General features: G+C 34.6%; 1 protein-coding gene across 1 annotated transcript in view; it reads right to left on the bottom strand.

Moving 5' to 3' along the window:
• Positions 1–18,873, bottom strand: part of LOC145293694 (ATP-binding cassette sub-family D member 1-like) — a 102,736-nt gene that overhangs the window by 27,787 nt on the left and 56,076 nt on the right. The window contains exons 2-6 of the mRNA XM_080140104.1: positions 17,111–17,242; positions 15,000–15,180; positions 12,590–12,714; positions 5,611–5,752; positions 1,571–1,665 (exon numbers count right to left, since the gene is read on the bottom strand). Of these exons, the coding sequence (XP_079996230.1) occupies positions 1,571–1,665; positions 5,611–5,752; positions 12,590–12,714; positions 15,000–15,180; positions 17,111–17,242 (675 nt within the window). The remainder of the gene's footprint in view (positions 1–1,570; positions 1,666–5,610; positions 5,753–12,589; positions 12,715–14,999; positions 15,181–17,110; positions 17,243–18,873) is intronic.

The following is an 18,873-nucleotide window of genomic DNA, read 5'->3' as shown; positions in this document are numbered from 1 at the left end:
AAAGCAATGATAAGTAGACAGACTCGCAACGTCACTTCTGTGAGAAAGGAAATAGGGAGGCGAAAAGGTTCTTCTCCACTAAATTTTGACAACGATTTTGTACCTTGTCAAAATAGGAAAGGGTACTCTTAGGAACTCCTCTCCAGATGTGACAATAGTCAGTACTCCATCTTGGAATGTATTTGACTCTTGTATAGGTAGGGGATTGCATTAGTAGTGAAATATTTTTTATAGTGGTGGAATGATCCCACCATTTTTCCAATGACTTTGGCAATGAATCTGATTTAGACCTTCCATTTCAGGTCAGGAGTAAACATCAAACACTAGTGTTTCATGCTTATGCAATTATCAGTGTAGGAATTGATAATTATTGCTGGTTAGGAGATTCAAACCCAGTTAACAGGCTAACATCTTGTATAAATATATATATATATATATATATATATATATATATATATATATATATATATATATATATATATACACACACACACACACACACTATGGGTGTTTAATAAGTAATGCACCTGACCCATTTCCAGTGGTCAAATGATTTATATCTCTATTGGTAATATGGCAAAGTACAGCTCTGAACTGATTGTGATTTCTGATTTACAGATGTTTGAACTGAGTCAAATGTGAAATGGAGTATTTCTTGCACTGCATCATATTTGAAAAAGAAAAAACTGCTCATTTGAGTTTTTGCAAAAACAACATTTGCTGGATGCTGCTACCGCTGCTGCCAACATACTACAACCATTATCAAAATATTATTGTATCAACAATCAACAAGTCAGCCATTTTAATATTTTGTTAATTGTTGAAAGAAAAATTAATGAACTGCTTTACGAATCATCAAAAATGGAAAGGAATTTGAAAGTCTTTAAATTGCTGAATAGAAAGTCATTTAAACTAAATTAAAATTATTTAACAAACCCTGATTATATCAGAAGATTAAAAGTTTGGGAAGCATTAGTTATATTAGAGACGTTCAATAAGTAATGCCCCTGACCCATTTTCAGTTGTCTGATCTAGGTAAAATTTTACATGTGCAATGATTTATATCACTATGGGTTATGTGGCAAATTACAGCTCTGAATTAATTGTGTTTTCTGATTTACAGGAATTTGAACAGTATCAAGTGTGAAATAGAGCATGTTGAGTGTCATGCTTTAATATTTTATAAATAAGAAAAAGTAAAAATATTAATGTTTTTATAAATAATTTTATAAATAAAAAAAAGTAAAAATATTAATGTTTTTATAAATAAAAAAGTAAAAATATTAATGTTTACTTGAACAATTAAAAAGTGATGACATATTATTGAAAGTTTTGCAAATCACGCAGATGTTAATGATTATTCATTTTTTTTTTCATAAATTTTCTTAAGAAAACTTTGTTCGGCCTTAAAAGAGTCATTTTTATGTACGTATAAATTGATCCTTATATGCACACCATGTAGTAATTTCTTAGGAAGTCTTTAATTAATCGTAAAAGAGATTTTTAAGATTTATTATTATTTTTATGTCAATTAAAAATGTCTTTTTTACTCTAAATGAAAGAAACTCACACTGAGAGAAAGTTTAGGTACGATGACGTCACCATTTGGAGTGATGATGGGGAGATCCTTGATGATGATTCCTTTGTCCCAATCGGAAACTTTACCTGCAAAGAAAACAAAAATGATGAAAATATTCCAAATCAGTTGAAAATATTGCACTTGGTTTAGAAAAAAACATTTGAAGTAATGAACAAATAACTGATCCATGATTTGTAAAAAATTTTTAAAAATGAATAGTTTAGCGTTTCTCCTGCAAATCATAGAATTTCTATGTATTTTTATTAAATATAAGTTTATCATAGCTTGTAGATTACATAAATAATTTTTATTAAATATAAGTTTATCATAGCTTGTAGATTACATAAATAATTTTTATTAAATATAAGTTTATCATAGCTTGTAGATTACATAAATAATTTTTATTAAATATAAGTTTATCATAGCTTGTAGATTACATAAATAATTTTTATTAAATATAAGTTTATCATAGCTTGTAGATTACATTATTAAATATAAGTTTATCATAGCTTGTAGATTACATTATTAAATATAAGTTTATCATAGCTTGTAGATTACATAAATAATTTTTGAAGTCTATGTGAAAGCAATATACATGAACTCTTGAAAGAAATCAAGTTTAGTGCAAATCTATTATAAGTTGTATTTGTGTCTGTTTATTTGTTCACAATTTGTGAAATGTCTATGAAATATGGCCTGACTTTCATGGAAAACACTCGTCTAGCTGAAACCACTATCAATAATTTCCCCACTCTTTATTTGTGCCTAAACCTCAACGTAAATTCCATGAACAAAGCTTCTTTCTTAGAACTGCATGCCTGTAGAACTCTGTTCCATTTTCCTGCTTTCCGACTGACTACAATTTAGGAAATTTTTGATAGTAGTTGTAGCTAGTTGAGTGTTTTTTTTTGTAAAAGTTTGGCAAGAGGGGACCATAGATGGGAGCTCAGAACACTTTCCATAAAAATAATGATAGAGCAGAGAAAGGCTCGGAACATATATGCAGTTTGGTTCAAACGGTTGACATCAGCGACATTATAAGTAGTTGTATTGCTTCTTATCAACTTGAGTCATGTTCCTTGGTCTACTAGGCTCTTTAGCATCCGAGATATCTAAATAAGTTATATCTCATAACAATGATTTATTTTACAATTTGTTATTTTTTGGGACATGATCAGTTCATCAAATCAAACTTGACTACAGGAAGCATGACACTTCTCTTCTTCTTCCCCACCATCATCATTAACTAGTTTAATATCTACTTTATATGCTAGCATGCATTGGATGGCTTTTAAATATTGTCTTCCAAACTAATCTATCTCTGACCAGGTCTTTATTTATCCCTCTTTCTCTTAAGTCCATCCTTATCATTTCCTTGCATGTTTACTTGACTCTCCTCTGCTACCTCAACTGTCCAACATCTACCAATCCAAGCACTCTCATTCATTCACACCATCAAAGGTCTACACACATCACTATGTCTAGATTAATTTTCCACTGAGGTCATCAGATCTTTTTTTTTTTAATTTTTTTTTTATTACATCCCCCCCCCCCAAACAAGGCACATTGTCACTTTGGTGTAGGGGGCTACTATCAGGGTCAGCAACTACTGGGGCACTATGTAGGGATTCGGCCAGCAAGATGTCGGTTCACGTTGCACTTGAACTTCTACATGTCAGTACAGTTAGGGAAACAGGATCCTGGATTGGAATTCCAGAGTCTAGCGGTTCTGGGGAAGAAACTACTGGAGTAGAAAGATCTTTTACATCTAGGGATCTCTACTGTGTGGGGGGTGGGATTTAGCTGCCTGTCGGGTTTGTTGAGGGTGTCTGCGTCGTGGGGGTACAAGTGTCTGTAGTTCGTCAGAGCATTCACCATTAAAATACTTGTAGAACAAGCAGAGGGATGCAACGTTTCGTCGATGGGACAGAGGCTGAAGTTTAGATGACAGTTCAGGGCCTATCAGATTGGCGACTCTTTTTTGAACCTTGTCTAGGAGCGAGAGACTAGTAGCAGACGCACCAGCCCAGATGTGACAACAATACTCCATACATGGGTGAATGGTGGCCTTATAGAGATACAGGATACTTTCAGGTGTCAGTAGTTTTCTAGCACGGTAGAGAGAGCCTACCTTTTTCGCAGCGGCCCTGGCAATGTTTTCAATATAATTGCTCCAGCTCATGTTTCCTGTGAACGTTAGGCCAAGCAGTTTGAAAGATGTACTCTCAGACAGGGAGTCACTGGCCATTGCTATTGGTGGCAGAGAAGGTTTCTTGTAATTATTGAAGGAAACCAGTTTAGTCTAGGCAACATTGAATGTGACCATCCATTTATGTCCCCATTCCACTACAGATTGGAGGTCATCCTCTAGTGTTTTTGCCATTTCTCTAGATATGTGTTCATTTGTTTTCCTGTCATGCCTGTTATAGAGTGTAGTGTCATCAGCATATATACCCATCTCAGAGGCAGTTTTGTCGAGGAGGTCATTAATAAATATCAGGAACAATAGAGGTCCAAGAATAGACCCGAGGTACTCTCGCATTTATATCACAGTGTTTAGATGTTCGACTGTCGAGGACAACCTGGATTTTTCTCTTATCTAAATGTGTTTTAACACTTGCTTAACACATATATCATATCAAACCTCATTGGCCAGATTTTATTACACTGCACACACATGCCTGATAGACTCTTCCTTGTCAACAGTTGTAATGCTTGACTAGTTAGGAATGGCAGAATTCCCCTGAACTTACTCCATCCAATCGTAACTCTTGTAATCACACTAGCACTTGCTCCATCCTGTGCTCCAATGATATCAAGTTTACAAAACTTCTGAATAATCTCAATATTATTTTTATTGATTTATTTTACTCTTTTTCATCCCGGACATGGCATATTGCCAATCTATAAGATTCACATTTATCATTTCATTCTCATATCATTTCTCTCCATGCAACACATATCCTCAATCCTCACGTCCTCTGAGGTCATCAGATCTAAGCCAGTCTATAAGACTCACATTACACATTTATCATTTCATTCTCATATTCTTTCTCTCCATGCAACGCATATCATCAACCCTCTCTGACCAAGTTATGCTGATCAATAGGTGTAATGCTAAGCTGGTTAGTAATGGCAGAATTTCCTTAAACGTAGTCCATCTAATACCTGCTCCACCCTGTGTTCCGGTGGTATTACCAAGTTAACAAAACTTCTGAATAACTTCAACAGGTTTGCCTTCCAAATATATTTTCTCCATATTTGAGTTCTATATTCATTTTCTATTGAAAGTTTTTTTTTAAAGAAATTGCACCAGACAAGGTATGAAGCCACTTGATGCAAAGAGCTATAAAATAAAACTACTACTTCAAAGTCAAAAACAAGCCAAATGGATAGATTTCAACCTGGAAAACTGCAATTCTTCCATCTTTGTCAAAAACATAATTCATAGAACGTGAGGACTAATGGACAAAAAAACAAAAAACAAATTAAGCATACAACAATGGCTACCACTTATAACAAAGAATTACATTGTTTAATATCCGGAAACCTACTTACTTGCAGAAAATTTAAATGTGATATTCGTTTTCAGCATAGGTGAAAACCTACAAAATTTGTCATTTTAAAGGAAAATGTTCAGGTGGAAACACAGTAAAAATTTACCATATTTTTTAGCTCCTTACACCAAGTTGCTTCATGCCTTGTCTGGAGCGATTTCCATAAAACAAAACAATAGCCATCGATAAGTGTTAGGTGGAATAGATCCCAACCTAGAAAACAGCAGTTCTTCTCCCTTTGTCAGAAACATCGTTCATGGAATGAGGAGTAACGGACGAAAAAGGGAAGCAAGAGGGTTTTAAGATCCATCAGATCTTGCAGAGTATCGACTTACAATTTGTTTCTTTTTGTCTTTTTCGTTAAGAAATATGTAAAAGCTGACAAGTTAACCAAACTGAACGTGACGACCGAATACATAAAAATTCTAATTTTTAAAAATTTCAACACGGAAAAAAAAACCCAAAAAATCTCACCAGCAATTTGAAGAGGTTCTGTTAATCTTTTTTCATTTTCTGTTTGCGTTACTGTAGTTCGGACATATCTCCCCTTTTGCACATCTTCAAAGACTTCTAACATGTTATGGACCCTTTGAGTGTAACCAGCAAGTTCAGTCACCTACAGAGAAGCGATGAAAAAAAGAAAAAGGGTTCATTCAATTGCAGATAAAAAGTATCATCCTTAGAAAACTACAAAAAAGGTTTTGGTTGAAATGAAAACAAAAATGGTTGGATCCATCGTAAAAATCACATCTGTTCAATCTACACGTTTCACAATGAAAACATTACTTTTTAAATTATAGCTGAAAAACCAACCGGCAGACAGACAAAACTTCTCAGGAATGTAATAACAACAACAAAAAAGATACAACGTGTGTGTGTGTGTGTGTGTTTATTTTCTTCCTTTGATGATTTTAACGCTGGGTATGGGGCAGCCAAACAAGCTCCCAACATTGCCCTGCTTTTTATTGAAACCAACCGAGAGCTCTTTTTAGTATCCTCGCTGTTTCCTTAAGTGCAATTGTCTGGATCTCTTTTGCATTTGGTTCACCAGGAATATTAGTTAGGTAGGACTTCAGGTTCTTCTTCATAAGCCCTGTGGCACCTATAATAACTGGTATGATTGATATCTCCCTAAGAGGTGTGTGTTTCTGTGTTTTGTTTGTATGTGTTTGAGTGTGTGTGTTTGTATGGAGAGAGAGAGAGAGAGGAGTTAAAAAAAAAATCAACAAAAAAAACGATGAAAGCTGTGTGTGTGTGTTTGTGTGTCGAGAGAGAAAGAGGGGAGTTCCAAAATCAACAAACTTCAATTCAGTTTCAAGTAAGAAATTAAAAATTTAGTGAAATACACACCGAATTACACATGAGAGAGGGAAGGAGACAGGAAGTCATTCTTCGATGAAAAAAAAGTCATCTAACTCCTGTACCTCTATCATGAATAGTTTAAAGTCTTAGCATTCCTTTATGGCAAAAAGAAATGGTTTACAAGACAGAGAGAGGAAATGAGAGAAAAAAACAGACGAAAAGAAAGATAACGCGAAAGAAAGAGGAAGGAAGAAAGAGAGAAATGGAAATAAAATCCAGCCAAATAGCAACAAAAAAAAAACAAAAACATCTACAATTACATTCTGTCATTTTGTGTTTAAAAATGGCAGAATTATAAATATTTAGTTAAAATGATTGATTGCAGTTACCTCCCCTGGATCTTGAGAACTCTTCAACATTAAAACATACAATAAAACTCGATAAATTTTATTCTTACTTGTAATTATTTTTCTATTGAATCATTTTTCATAATTGTTGGAATAATTTCAACCTGACAGGTAAGTACGTAATAATGTTTTTGCCTGAAATGCATTGGTTTAAAACATCACTGGCTCGACAACAATTTGTTAACATTAGACTTGAAAATGATCATACTGTAGTCAGCTGGGAAAGAGCCCCATCGTATTGTGTCCCACAGACAGTTCTTACAAAGAAACATTGTTTATGGAAGTGTTGTTTAATTGTATACAGATAAAGAAAGATCCTTTACAAAGATTGTAGCTAGAGGATTTTTTTTTACTGTAAATGCTTTACAGAAGGGGTGGGACAAAGATTAGAGCTCAGTTGAGCATCTAGCATGGAAATAATAATAGAGTAGAGAAAGACTAGCAGTCTCCTCTGTTAGGACAGGGCTGTAGAAAAGAGGAGAGGATGCATCCACAAAATTGCATTTAAAAATTAATTTCATTTTCTATTATCATCCTAAAGCATAGTTAATCAACGTTTGTTTCTCTAAGATTTTTTTTTATAACATCATTGCAATGGCAAGGAGAGAGAGATAGGAAAACACAGAAACTTTGGATGCTACATCATCACTACAACCACTTTTACAACCAGACATCACCATCCAATGAGCCAACTACTTATGTGTCAGAGAGACAAACAGCTGTTTCTGTTGCCGAAGATGATGGTAATTTGTATGAATTGAAGAAATCCTTTATATTGGATTGATGTTTATATACATCAATCCAACACAAATTTTAAGAATTTGTGAACGGCTATTTGAAAAAATTTGTGGACAAATTTTTTGCTGTTATTTTATTTTCTTTTTTTCAATGGTCACATAAGTAGCTTTTCATACTGCTATATTCATTCAAAATATCCTTGTCTCATTTTTTCTTAGAAGTATCTCCTAAAAGGGAAGGAAATTGCCTGATTTTGCTCCGTCGTAAAATACGCTTAAATATGATATTTTAATTTGTCCACATTTCGTATATATTATTATAGAGTTGTAATTTCAAAAGTAAAAAAAAAAAGTATTTGGGTGCCATCAGCAAGAATCGAAACCAAAAGCAAAACTGTAACATTCAAAGCTGGTGATGTTACCACTGTACCAACGTGACATGCATATGAACTGATTGACCTCTTAAAACTATTTTTAATCGCTAAAGACCCATAAATGAATGGTCCATAAAAAATCCAATCATTTGAGGCCCCTAGTGCCATTTTGCAGCTTTTAGTTTTGGAAGAGATACAGTTTGAAAATATGGAGACAGACAGACAGACATTGTAAGCTTTATAAATTAGATCACTAAAATAGGAATTAATTACATAAATAGGTAATTGTCCTATTTCAGTCACATGAATAATTTAGAGTTGAATAAAAAAAATCCACTCGAGCCAGATTTTTTCTCTTCACTTATGAAGATGTTTGCTCTTTGCATAAGCAACGATCCTTCGTTTTTCACCCGCAACAAAATATGAGTGATGTGGAACCCAAAACAAAATTTTTTTTAAGACTTTCCCCTCCCCTCCCAATCTGTCTCCATCTATTTTGCCATTTCAGGTTTCAAACAACATGAAATTTATATCCTTGCTTTCACCTCATTCTCAGACGGTTCTACATTTGTATGCTACTGTTTATTTTTCTGTTTCTGCACACTGTTATGAGAAACTAAAAAAAAAACAATTTTCAGATATAATTCAGTTATTTGAAGATTTTTATTCGCCTTCTCCTCCCAAATTAAAGATTCTATGATCAATCCAATTTATGTTTATTTTTCTTTCTTCAGATTTCTAAAGAAGGGAGATAACTGTGTGAGAAAATCTCTTGACAAGCTGTAGTGAGTTATAAAGCAACACGCCATACGCAGATGACCAGAGTGGTATTCAGCAGTCATCAGAATGTAAACAAAACAATATCCGACCCAGCTGCTCGGCCGGAAAAGGTCAGAGCTTTTGTTCTTGGAGAACAAAAGAAAAACAGAAAATAGATTCTATACAGATGAGACCAAACAGAATTGGAATTCACTGTGACAAAAATTAGTGCCAAGTCCAAAATTTGCAGATATATATATATATATATATATATATATATATATGGCGATTAAGCCATAACTTTCTACCTATGTATTGAGCACTGTTGAAGTAAAATGAAGTGAAGTTTACGCATAAATTTATACTTTTGTATATTAGTTTATGTGATTAAATGAAGTAGTTATATATATATATATATATATATACATTGTGTGTGTCTTATCTAACGGCATGTGACTTGTCTAGCGTTTGTGTGTGGGTGTGTGTATATTACATATAATTCACAGTACATTTATAACATGTTGCTGCATGGCCTTCTGTATTTTGGCTGCTGCCTGGGGAATTCACCAACATCTTAGGAGAGCTGGGTTCTTCTATAACAAGCACGCATGCAAGACAGACACAAGACGATGTATGTTTTTATATATGGGTTTGTTTCACTCCCAGGCATCTCACCTTCTTCAGCATGGAGTGAAATCGACGATTTCAGACTTGTGGCATTTCTCTGCATCCATTTGGAGACTGTCGCTCCCTTATGGGGAGACCTGTTTAACCCATCTTGCTTATTTGACTTCTAGCACCCGACTTACTAACTTACTCAAAAAAAAAAACCCTTGATGCGTCAGATCTTGTTCCTGTTTGACCTACTTCCAGTGCGACTTACCGGTCGCCAAGTTTGATTGATTGTCAACCTGATTGCTTGACCTCTGCATCTGTATGCTTGCTAAAACCTGTTGCTTTCTCGTGATCAAAATCTCCATTGTTTAATCATCCCTAGCCAGATAGATAAATAGACAATAAATGTTTTCTACCCGGCTATTACATAACATCCGTTCCCTTCTTTTTTATCAAAATATATGGTGAAGACATTCATTTTCTACTTCTCTCGTTTAATTTAAGAGGAATCCAATATACCTGCTGGCAAGGAAAGCTGTCATACCATAATACATTGTAAAATAAATCCACACTTAAAGCTGTGTGGTGCTAACCGTTGCTATTAGAGTAGAAAGCTTTCTTGCATTTAGGTACCTCAATAGTGAAGGGGTGTGATTTTGTTACTTAGCGGGTTTGTTGGGGATATCTACATCAAGGGGGCACAAGTGCAATGAGTTCATCAGAGAACATTTCATTATATTCACTAATTTTAAAGTAAAATAAATACAGTAAAACCCCGGGATACAGCAATAAAAAAAAAAAAAACGCAATAAAAATTAGGAACAAAATACAGCACAGTATATAATACACATGTATATAATCAAATAAAATTATAAATAACACCGTAAGGTGAGACAAATACCGGGGACCTCAAAAAAAACATTGTATTCCACATCATAACCTGGAAAAAAAAAAAAGCATATTCTAGGGCCAACGTATCCCGGGGTTCTACTGTACTAAAGGGGCACAAGAGCAAGGAGTTCATCAGAACACATTTCATTATATTTAGTTATTTTAAAACAAAAGAATTATAAAAGCAGATTGGTTCTTGCTGATAACATGGTGACATAAAAATATATTCCTTGATTTGTATTCACTTCAATTTGAGATCATGTCTACAGTGACACTATGTAGGGAGTTGAGCAGCAAGATGATAGTGTAAAGGAAACAACTCTGTCAGGATTTGTATCTCTTGAATATCCCATAATTCAATATGTGACACTATGGTGTCGTGAATGCATGCAGCGAGGTGCATATTGCGGTGAGAGATAGTGTTTGACCAGACGGGATGGAGCGGAGGAGTGCAGAGAAATGCAAAGACTTAGCTAGCAAAATAGGGCCAACCACCGATATGTCATTATGGCCTGTTAAAGGCAAAGCAAATGGTATATTGTCTCAAAAATGGAGACAGAATTGGAATTATCTAAGAGATGTTAAAAGAGATGGTTGTATTAGAAGTGACATTAGATGATAAGGGCCACACAAACAGTGCTGAGCAAAGACAAACCCCTGGGGCTGCCAATAGATATCAGTGTGAGCAACCACTCCCCTCCCAGGAAAAGAGAGAGAGAGAGGAGTGTAAAATGACTAATAGTTTTGTTAACCTTTTATTTTTGTATTTCACAATTTTTTTGTTTTTTTTTAAATTCTTTTTTTAAATCCCAAACAAGGCATGTATACCACTTCAGAGGTATTAAGTTATGAGGATCTTGAAAGACCTTTCAAAATGGAATATAACAAAATTGATTGACCCAAGAAAGTTCAAAATCACTATATTAATAAAATTGTGTGATCACTTCTCATGTGGGTGTGTTTCACGCCGCTACGTAACTTATTTTTTTCCCATTTACCATTAATCAGTTATTTATTTATTTATTATTCTTTTTCATCCTAAACAAGGAATATTGCCACTTGGATGCAAGGGGATACTTTTTGGGACCATATCTATCTGAGCAGCAACATATCTGTTCACATTACATTTAAATTTCTGCATGTCAGTCCAGTTAAGGAAGTAGGAGACTGGGAGAGAATTCCAAAGTGTGTCAGTCCGAGGGAAGAAACTATTTGAGTAGAATTCCTTTCAGCATCTATCGATCTCTACAGTGAAGGGGTTGGATTTTGTATTTACATTGAGAGGGTATAAGTGCTACAAGTTCTAACATGCAGATTCTGTATTTCATAATTTTTATTTATTTATTTATTGAACTAAACAAGGCATATTACCACTTGGATGCAAGGAGCTACAATATCTACAAGAACACTATGTAGGGAGTTGAGCAGTGAGATATCTCTTAATATTACATTTAAATTTTTGCATGGAAATAAAGTCAGGAAAGCAGGAGGGAATTTCAAAGTTTAGCAGTTCAAAGGAAGAAACTATTAGAGTGGAAGACTTCTGGCATCTAGGGATTTTGTTAGTTGAAGATACTTACACTGAGGAGGAAGTTCAAGCTCATCGAAACACATTTTTTTTTTTTAATTTTTTTTTTTTTATTCAATTTTCACCCCAAACAAGGCACAGTGCCACTTTGAAGCAGGGGGCTACTATTAGGGACTTAATTAGCGGGGTCATTATGAAGGGAGAAGTGTAGAAAGATGTTTGTTAACATTACACTTGAACTTCTGCATATCATTGCAGTTGGGAAAGCAGAATCCCGGAAGGGAGTTCCAAAGACCCGCAGTTCTGGGGAAGAAACTATTGGAGTAAAAGGCTTTCTTGCACCTAGGGATCTCCACTGTAAAGGGATGAGACTTGGTAGCTTGTCGGGTTTGTCGGGGGTAGTTACGTCGGGGAGGTACAAGTGTTTGCAGTTCGTCAGAGCATTCACCATTAAAGTATTTGTAGAACAGGCAGAGGGATGCAACATCTCGTCGATGGGACAGAGGTTGAAGCCTACTTGTAAAACAGGCAGAATAATACAACATTGCGGCGATGGGACAGAGGTTGGAGCTTGATTGAGAGCGAAGGACCTATTAGGGTGGAGACTCATTTTTTTTGGGGGGGGGGGAATCCTATCGAAGAGGAAGAGACTAGTGATAGATGCACCATCCCAGATGTGGCAACAAGAGATCAATATACTAAATGAATTTTACAAGAGCCTGAGGAGTGAGGAAAAATGAGAGGAGGAGAAAAAAAAAGTGGAAAGGTCAGGTGAGGAGGAGGAGGGGAAACGTGAGGAAGAGGAGGAGCGTGAGGAAAATAATGTTATAAATTTCTGACCTCTTTGTAAGAAGACATCCACCTTTCAATAGCATCAGCAGCTGATATCAGCAAATTCCTGGCTGTTGTAAAGGACTGAGTCCTCTCACTCACACCGCCATCGGGGTCATCATTCATGCTACTCCCTACGTACAGGAAAAAAAAAAAAGAAGAAATTGCAATGATCGATAAAAATCAATCGATAATTTTATTATCTGTACAGTTTCATCTCATATTTTTTTTTTTTTTTACATAGGGTCACCACTTATCAAGGCCGACAGGCCACTCAAGGATAAGGGTTAAAGAGTGTAGAGTAGTCAAAAGGACAATATAGTAATCGATAGTAATGGAAGTTCGGTAAATTTGTTAACTTAAGTGGAACGACTCATCAGAAACTTGTTCACGTTGGACTTGAAGACAACCATATTATAGACATCTTAGGGCATATCTGATTTGTATGGGTAGAGGAGGATTGCATATTGTTACATGAAAGGTCTGTCCCCTTCTCATGTAAGTCAGAAGACATACTAGATAAGTGAAAATGATATTAGGAAAAGGCTAGAATCGAACCCTGTAGGCAAATGATTAATTGAAATCCTAGGAATGCAGTCCATTGTTAATCCCTTTAGAAATAGCTAAATATTATTTATGTCAGAAAAAAGATTGTCCATTCTTTTAGAATAACTGGGTATTAAATGTATCAGTTAAAAGAATGGACAATATTGTTTAAAAAGAGATTCGATATTAAACAATTAGAATTGAGGATTCTTTGTTTGGCAAAAGTGTGTTTGGACAGACATATGTGAATCCATGTGAAAGTTAGTCACGTGGGGAACCACACTTCTGAAGCCATAAACAAAGGAGATTTCTCAATATAGGAATTGAGGGTTCGAAGTTAGGAGGTAGATTAGGATCAGATAATCGGAGAAGATCACACGCAATGATAGAGTCAGTTTGAGAGTGGGAGCCCCTTAGAGGCGAAGGGAGAAGAGTAGACCATGTAGTCAAAAAGACCGAAAGATGAATAAAGAAATCACCATTAATTTTGTAACTGTGTTGTCTCGTGTCGTCTTTACAACTAAAAAGGTAAATGTGTTTTGTATATTCATCTATAAACAAACTTTTGTATAACCCCCTTCCCCTTACAAGTATTGTGTATCCTCCCCATCATCATCAATGAAGTATCTCCTCCTCTCGATATGTGTTAAGAACTGTTGTATCAATAACTCCCAGTCCGTATTAATATGAAATCCCGAAGAATCATCCAAGTCTGTTATAAATGTCTCCCTCTGTATTTGGTCTTGGATATGACCTTAAACTATATCCAGTGGTAAGGCCCCAGCTTGCGGGCTTTTGGGAGTGTGGAGCCACCCTTTAATTACCATTGCTCCCAGGTCCACTCTGACCCGGAGTGGTAGTACCTGTTAGGGTCCCAACTATGGGTTAAATAGAAACCGACTTGAAAACAACAAATATATTCTATTAAAAAATCTTTCTTCAAAATCTTTGGATTCGGCCTTAAATAACCTGAAAAGGGTTGATATGCCGTAAAACAAAACCAACCAACCAACCAACCCTCTGTATTTATCATTACGGTCATCATGTACAAAGAATTGTTATAATTGTCTTCCTCTCAGAATTGTCATCATCGTCGTTATACCTGTTATCATCTCCGTTATACATGTCTCGTTAATTTGTCTCCAATATGAACCCATCATCTCTTACAATATGACCCCCGCTACACAACAAGGAACAGGAAAGATTAAAAATTTTTGGTCATCCCAAAGTTCTAAGTTATTTTTTTTCATTTCCGGTTCTTGTTGACTTTTGTTTTAAAGTGAATGCCCTGGAAAAGTCCCTTCTGATTAATGTTTACCAGTTTTAAAATATGCCAACGAACTTGGCTGTTTTTCAGAATGGTTTTAATTTTAATAAAAGAAAAATATACATTTACTTTGAAATGTTTCTTTTAAATTGTTTTATCTTGAATGCAATATATTATATAAATATTTTTTAATATATGTAAAAAATAATTTTTTTTTTTCAAATATGATTTTATGCAATATTTTTATATTTCAAAGTATTTATTCTTGTATTTTGTGCTCCCTTTAATATATCTTAATATATACTTCCTTCATTTCCAATCTAAATGTTCTTAAGTCAGTTTTTTTATCTATATTTTTACATTTTGTATAATTCTGACCCTTCTCTTTTGAGGAGAAGCATTTAACTTCAAAATGATATGGCCTAAAGAGGTATTTCTCTCTTACTATTTTATTATTGATCTCATGATATAATAAAGTTATATGCAGCTTTTATTCCTCATCTTTAAATTATAAAATTGTATAAATTATATACAAGGCTTTTAATAAAAAAAATATATGTAAATAGTTAAAGACTATATTAATGATGGTACAAAGGTTTTTCTTACCATCTGCTTTAATACCGGTTGCAGTAATAATTGGAACAGCAACCATTACAAGACCTGCAGCACTCCACACATATTTCATGAGAAACTGCTCCAACACAACATACCATAAACGTTGACGGAAAATGATATCCATTTGGCTGGCAAGTGCTTTATAACACAATTGCAAGGCACTTAGTTCAATCTGTGGACGGACAAGAAGAAAAAGACAAACAGTTGAAAAAGAGAAAAAGGGACAACTTTTAAGGAATTTATCAAGATTGAAACGTCAGTGAACGACAACAGATATGCATCTAAAGTTATCTTGATGGATGGATGTTTGGTTTTAAAGAATTTATAACATTGATCAAAGTCATTTGTTTGGCTTGTATCACTGTTTTTGAAAACAAAACACAAAGGGAAATATATAAAGACATAAGTTAAGTTTCGATATTATATATGCCTCTCCCTAGACTGTTAGAAAGTGATTCATAAAAAAAAGATAAACTGTGGTCGAAGTAAAAAGAAAATGCTAACCATGGGAGAAAATGGTTCAACAAAAGTATAAGAAATAAGATTAGTAAAAAGGGGAAGTGATTCACCGAGGGACATAAAGGCAGTCAGAAATAGGATGGGTGGGTCAGCTAAGAGTGGCTGAAAGGTCAAGTCATTTATCAGTCACTCTGAGACAAATAGAAACTTAGCATTTCTCATTTTGAGTCAATAAATTTAGGAGTCAGAGTTAGTTTGTGGAAAGTTTTGAGCTGGCATTAGTTTCTAGTTAGGGACATTTATAGTTGGTTGCTGGGAGCAGATTGGAGAGAGCAGTTTCGACAGACAACAAAAATGTGGATGTTAGCATTTGATGGTAACATTTACAGGATCGTTTTCCATGATGGTATCACACACACACACACCCACACACACTAGAGTACAGCAGATATGTACAGAATATGTTAGAGTTTATGTTGTTCTATTTTATTTTCATACTTGTAAACCAGTGCTCGCACCTTTGGCAATCACCAATGTGAGAGACAACAGAAAGAGAAGAGGCGATAAAAATGAATAGAAAACCATGACACACAACAGAATTCGGGTCAGCAATTTTTTTTACTTAACCCCCCCCCCAAACAAGGCATGTAAGAGGCTAATAATTGGGACCATGCTTAAGGAAGATTAACAGTATAGTTTGGGAAGCAGGCAGCAGGAAGAGAATTCCATTAAAATACTTGTAAAACAGGCATAGGGTGCAACATAGTGGCGATGGGACAAGGGTTGGAGCCTAGTTGACAAAGTAGGACTTATTTGATTGGAGACCCTTTTTTGGACTCTATCCAAGAGGGAGAGACTAGTGGTAGATGCACCAGCCCAGAAGGGACAACAATACTCCATACATTTGCGAATAGTGGCCTTATAGAGATACAGGATACTCTCAGGTGTGAGGAGTTTTTAGCATGATAGCGGGAGCCCACCTTCCTTGCAGTAGCCTTTGCAATGTCCTCAATGTATTTATTCCAGTTCATATTGCCTGAGTTTAGCCTTTGTGGGAAATCATCTAGATATAGTGGCTTCATAAAAACATTTCTTGGATAAAGTTTTGAATTGTAAAGAATTCCAGGTAAAGAATGGTAGTATTAATCCAGTCATAGCTTTTCATCTTGTGTCAAGATGAAAAATTCTGGTACCTGATTGGCTATAAATGCAGTCATCAAAATCTTTGTGATCATACTCAGTATAATTATGATCATACTCAGTATAATTATGATCATACTCAGTATAATTATGATCATACTCAGTATAATTATGATCATACTCAATATAATTATGACAAAAATATTGTAACAGAAAACTAGTGCCAGAAAAGGCATAAAACTCTTGTAAATGATTTTAAAAGAAATTTGAGCAAAGTTTAGAAATTTCAAATGCCAGAATGTAAAACAGATATTAAATTGAATATGATGATTTGAATAATCTTGTCAGATTTTCAGAGTAAACAATTCTTGATCTAGAGGACTTATTATTTTTTTATTTTTATGTAAAGATCACCAAAGTATTGGGTAGATCAAATATATGAACTTATGGAAATCCATAGCGGACATTGTCAAGAGGACAAAGAGGAATAAGCATTTACTTACCTGGTGACCTCCATAAAAGGCAATTTCCTCTGCGTTAGTTATCACTCTTGAATGCATATAACGCAATTCACCCTTTCGTTTCGCCTCATCATTAACCAGTTTCCCAAACTTAGGAGAAACGGCCCGAAGAACCTGAAAGTAAAGAGAAAAAGTCAATTTTATTATAAACTAGCAGGACCTGTATACCAGCATTGCCCAATGGAAATAGGATACAAAGCCAGACCAGATTCTGTAAATGGTCCCCCGTTTATCTGAAAACAAATTAAACTATGGTTGTTAGTGAGGACCAGTGTCAACCCTGGGAATGGCGACCATTACAAACTAGCAGGTCACCCGGTATTGCCCAGTTATAAAATATGCATAAATATTATATTTTAATCAATACAGAAACTGATGAAAGTATTGCTTTTTTCTAAACAGTTCACTTCTTGTGAGTAAAAAGTAAAAAAAAAAAAAATACTCAAGCTGAGATCAAAACCAAAACCTAAAGACAGGGAGTCAAGTATGATAGCCATTAGACCAGCTTGACACGATCTTTAAAAAGTGTTTTCAAATAATTGTATTTTTAACATAAAGAAGCTGTCATGTTTCACTTCAGCGCATATGCATTCGTGACAAACAGATAAAAATCTGATGACTCCCAAGTATCAATTTTTATATTTTGACCCCTCAGCAGCCATTTTTTCTGGATGAAAACCGATTAAAAAGTTTTTCACATGTCTGAATATCCTATATATCAAATTTCAAGTCTGTAGATCAAAAATTCATTGAGTATACAGGTTGAGAATTGTCCTTACATGCACACACACACATTCTCACTTTCATAGATATATAGATAATATGTGGCCTTCAAATTTGTGGGAATTTCTATTTGAGAAAGAAAGTTCAATTCCTGCACAAAACAAACTAAAAGGAGTGCAGAAGATGAATGCAAAAAGAGATTGGAATTGTTTTGTTACCAAAACTATGTCTTATTTCTCAAATATATTTTATCAAAGACATTTTTTTTAAATCTGAAATATTGAAAATTGATATAATTTGATATTATTCACAATGCTGTTAATATTTACATTAAAATGAATTTATATATAATAATGTCTAAAGTTTTTTTTATTCCACCCAAATGGATCAGAAGGGATTTCAAATTGCATTGTTATGATGACTGAACTTATGCATTCATGACCTGAAAGGTTCATCTCTCTGTTACACATATTGATGGTGTAAAACTCTAAAAAAAGGCAACCCCTGTCATGCACGTGCATCAGAAGCAGAGATAAAGTCATTGTATTGCTCTATGTAGAAAAAAATTGAAATAATGGACATTCACCAATGAATAACAGCAGCATATATTAACTGAACAATTTTACTTGAACAAAAGTGAGTTAGTCCACAATGTAATCTATATTGCACTGTAGAAAACCTTCTGTTGATTTAATAAAATTATCTTTAAATAATGGCTTCACTTAAAGTTTAAAATGTAAAAGTCAAGTATCATGGTTCAATTGTACTCTAAAAAGAAACAGTCATTTTGAACGTGCCCCTGTCTTATAAAAGAATCTACAGTTGATTTTATAGGCTAGACCTTTCTGCTTATGCAGTGATAAAACTTCTCAAATGCACTTGTGATGTTAGGCTGTATAAAAGTGTTAACTCTGGTCAAAATCGAACTTCCTTCTTAAATCGGATTTTTGGATTATGGATTTTCGATACTTATCAGACGCATTCCAATACAAAACCTATGTAAGAAAACTCCAAAACACATC

Source organism: Euprymna scolopes, chromosome 15, assembly GCF_053919585.1.
Source record: "Euprymna scolopes isolate OS-2025 chromosome 15, ASM5391958v1, whole genome shotgun sequence".
Classification (NCBI taxonomy): domain Eukaryota; kingdom Metazoa; phylum Mollusca; class Cephalopoda; order Sepiida; family Sepiolidae; genus Euprymna; species Euprymna scolopes.
Note: the sequence above shows the minus strand (reverse complement) of the source record. Positions and strands in the feature narration are given on the sequence as shown.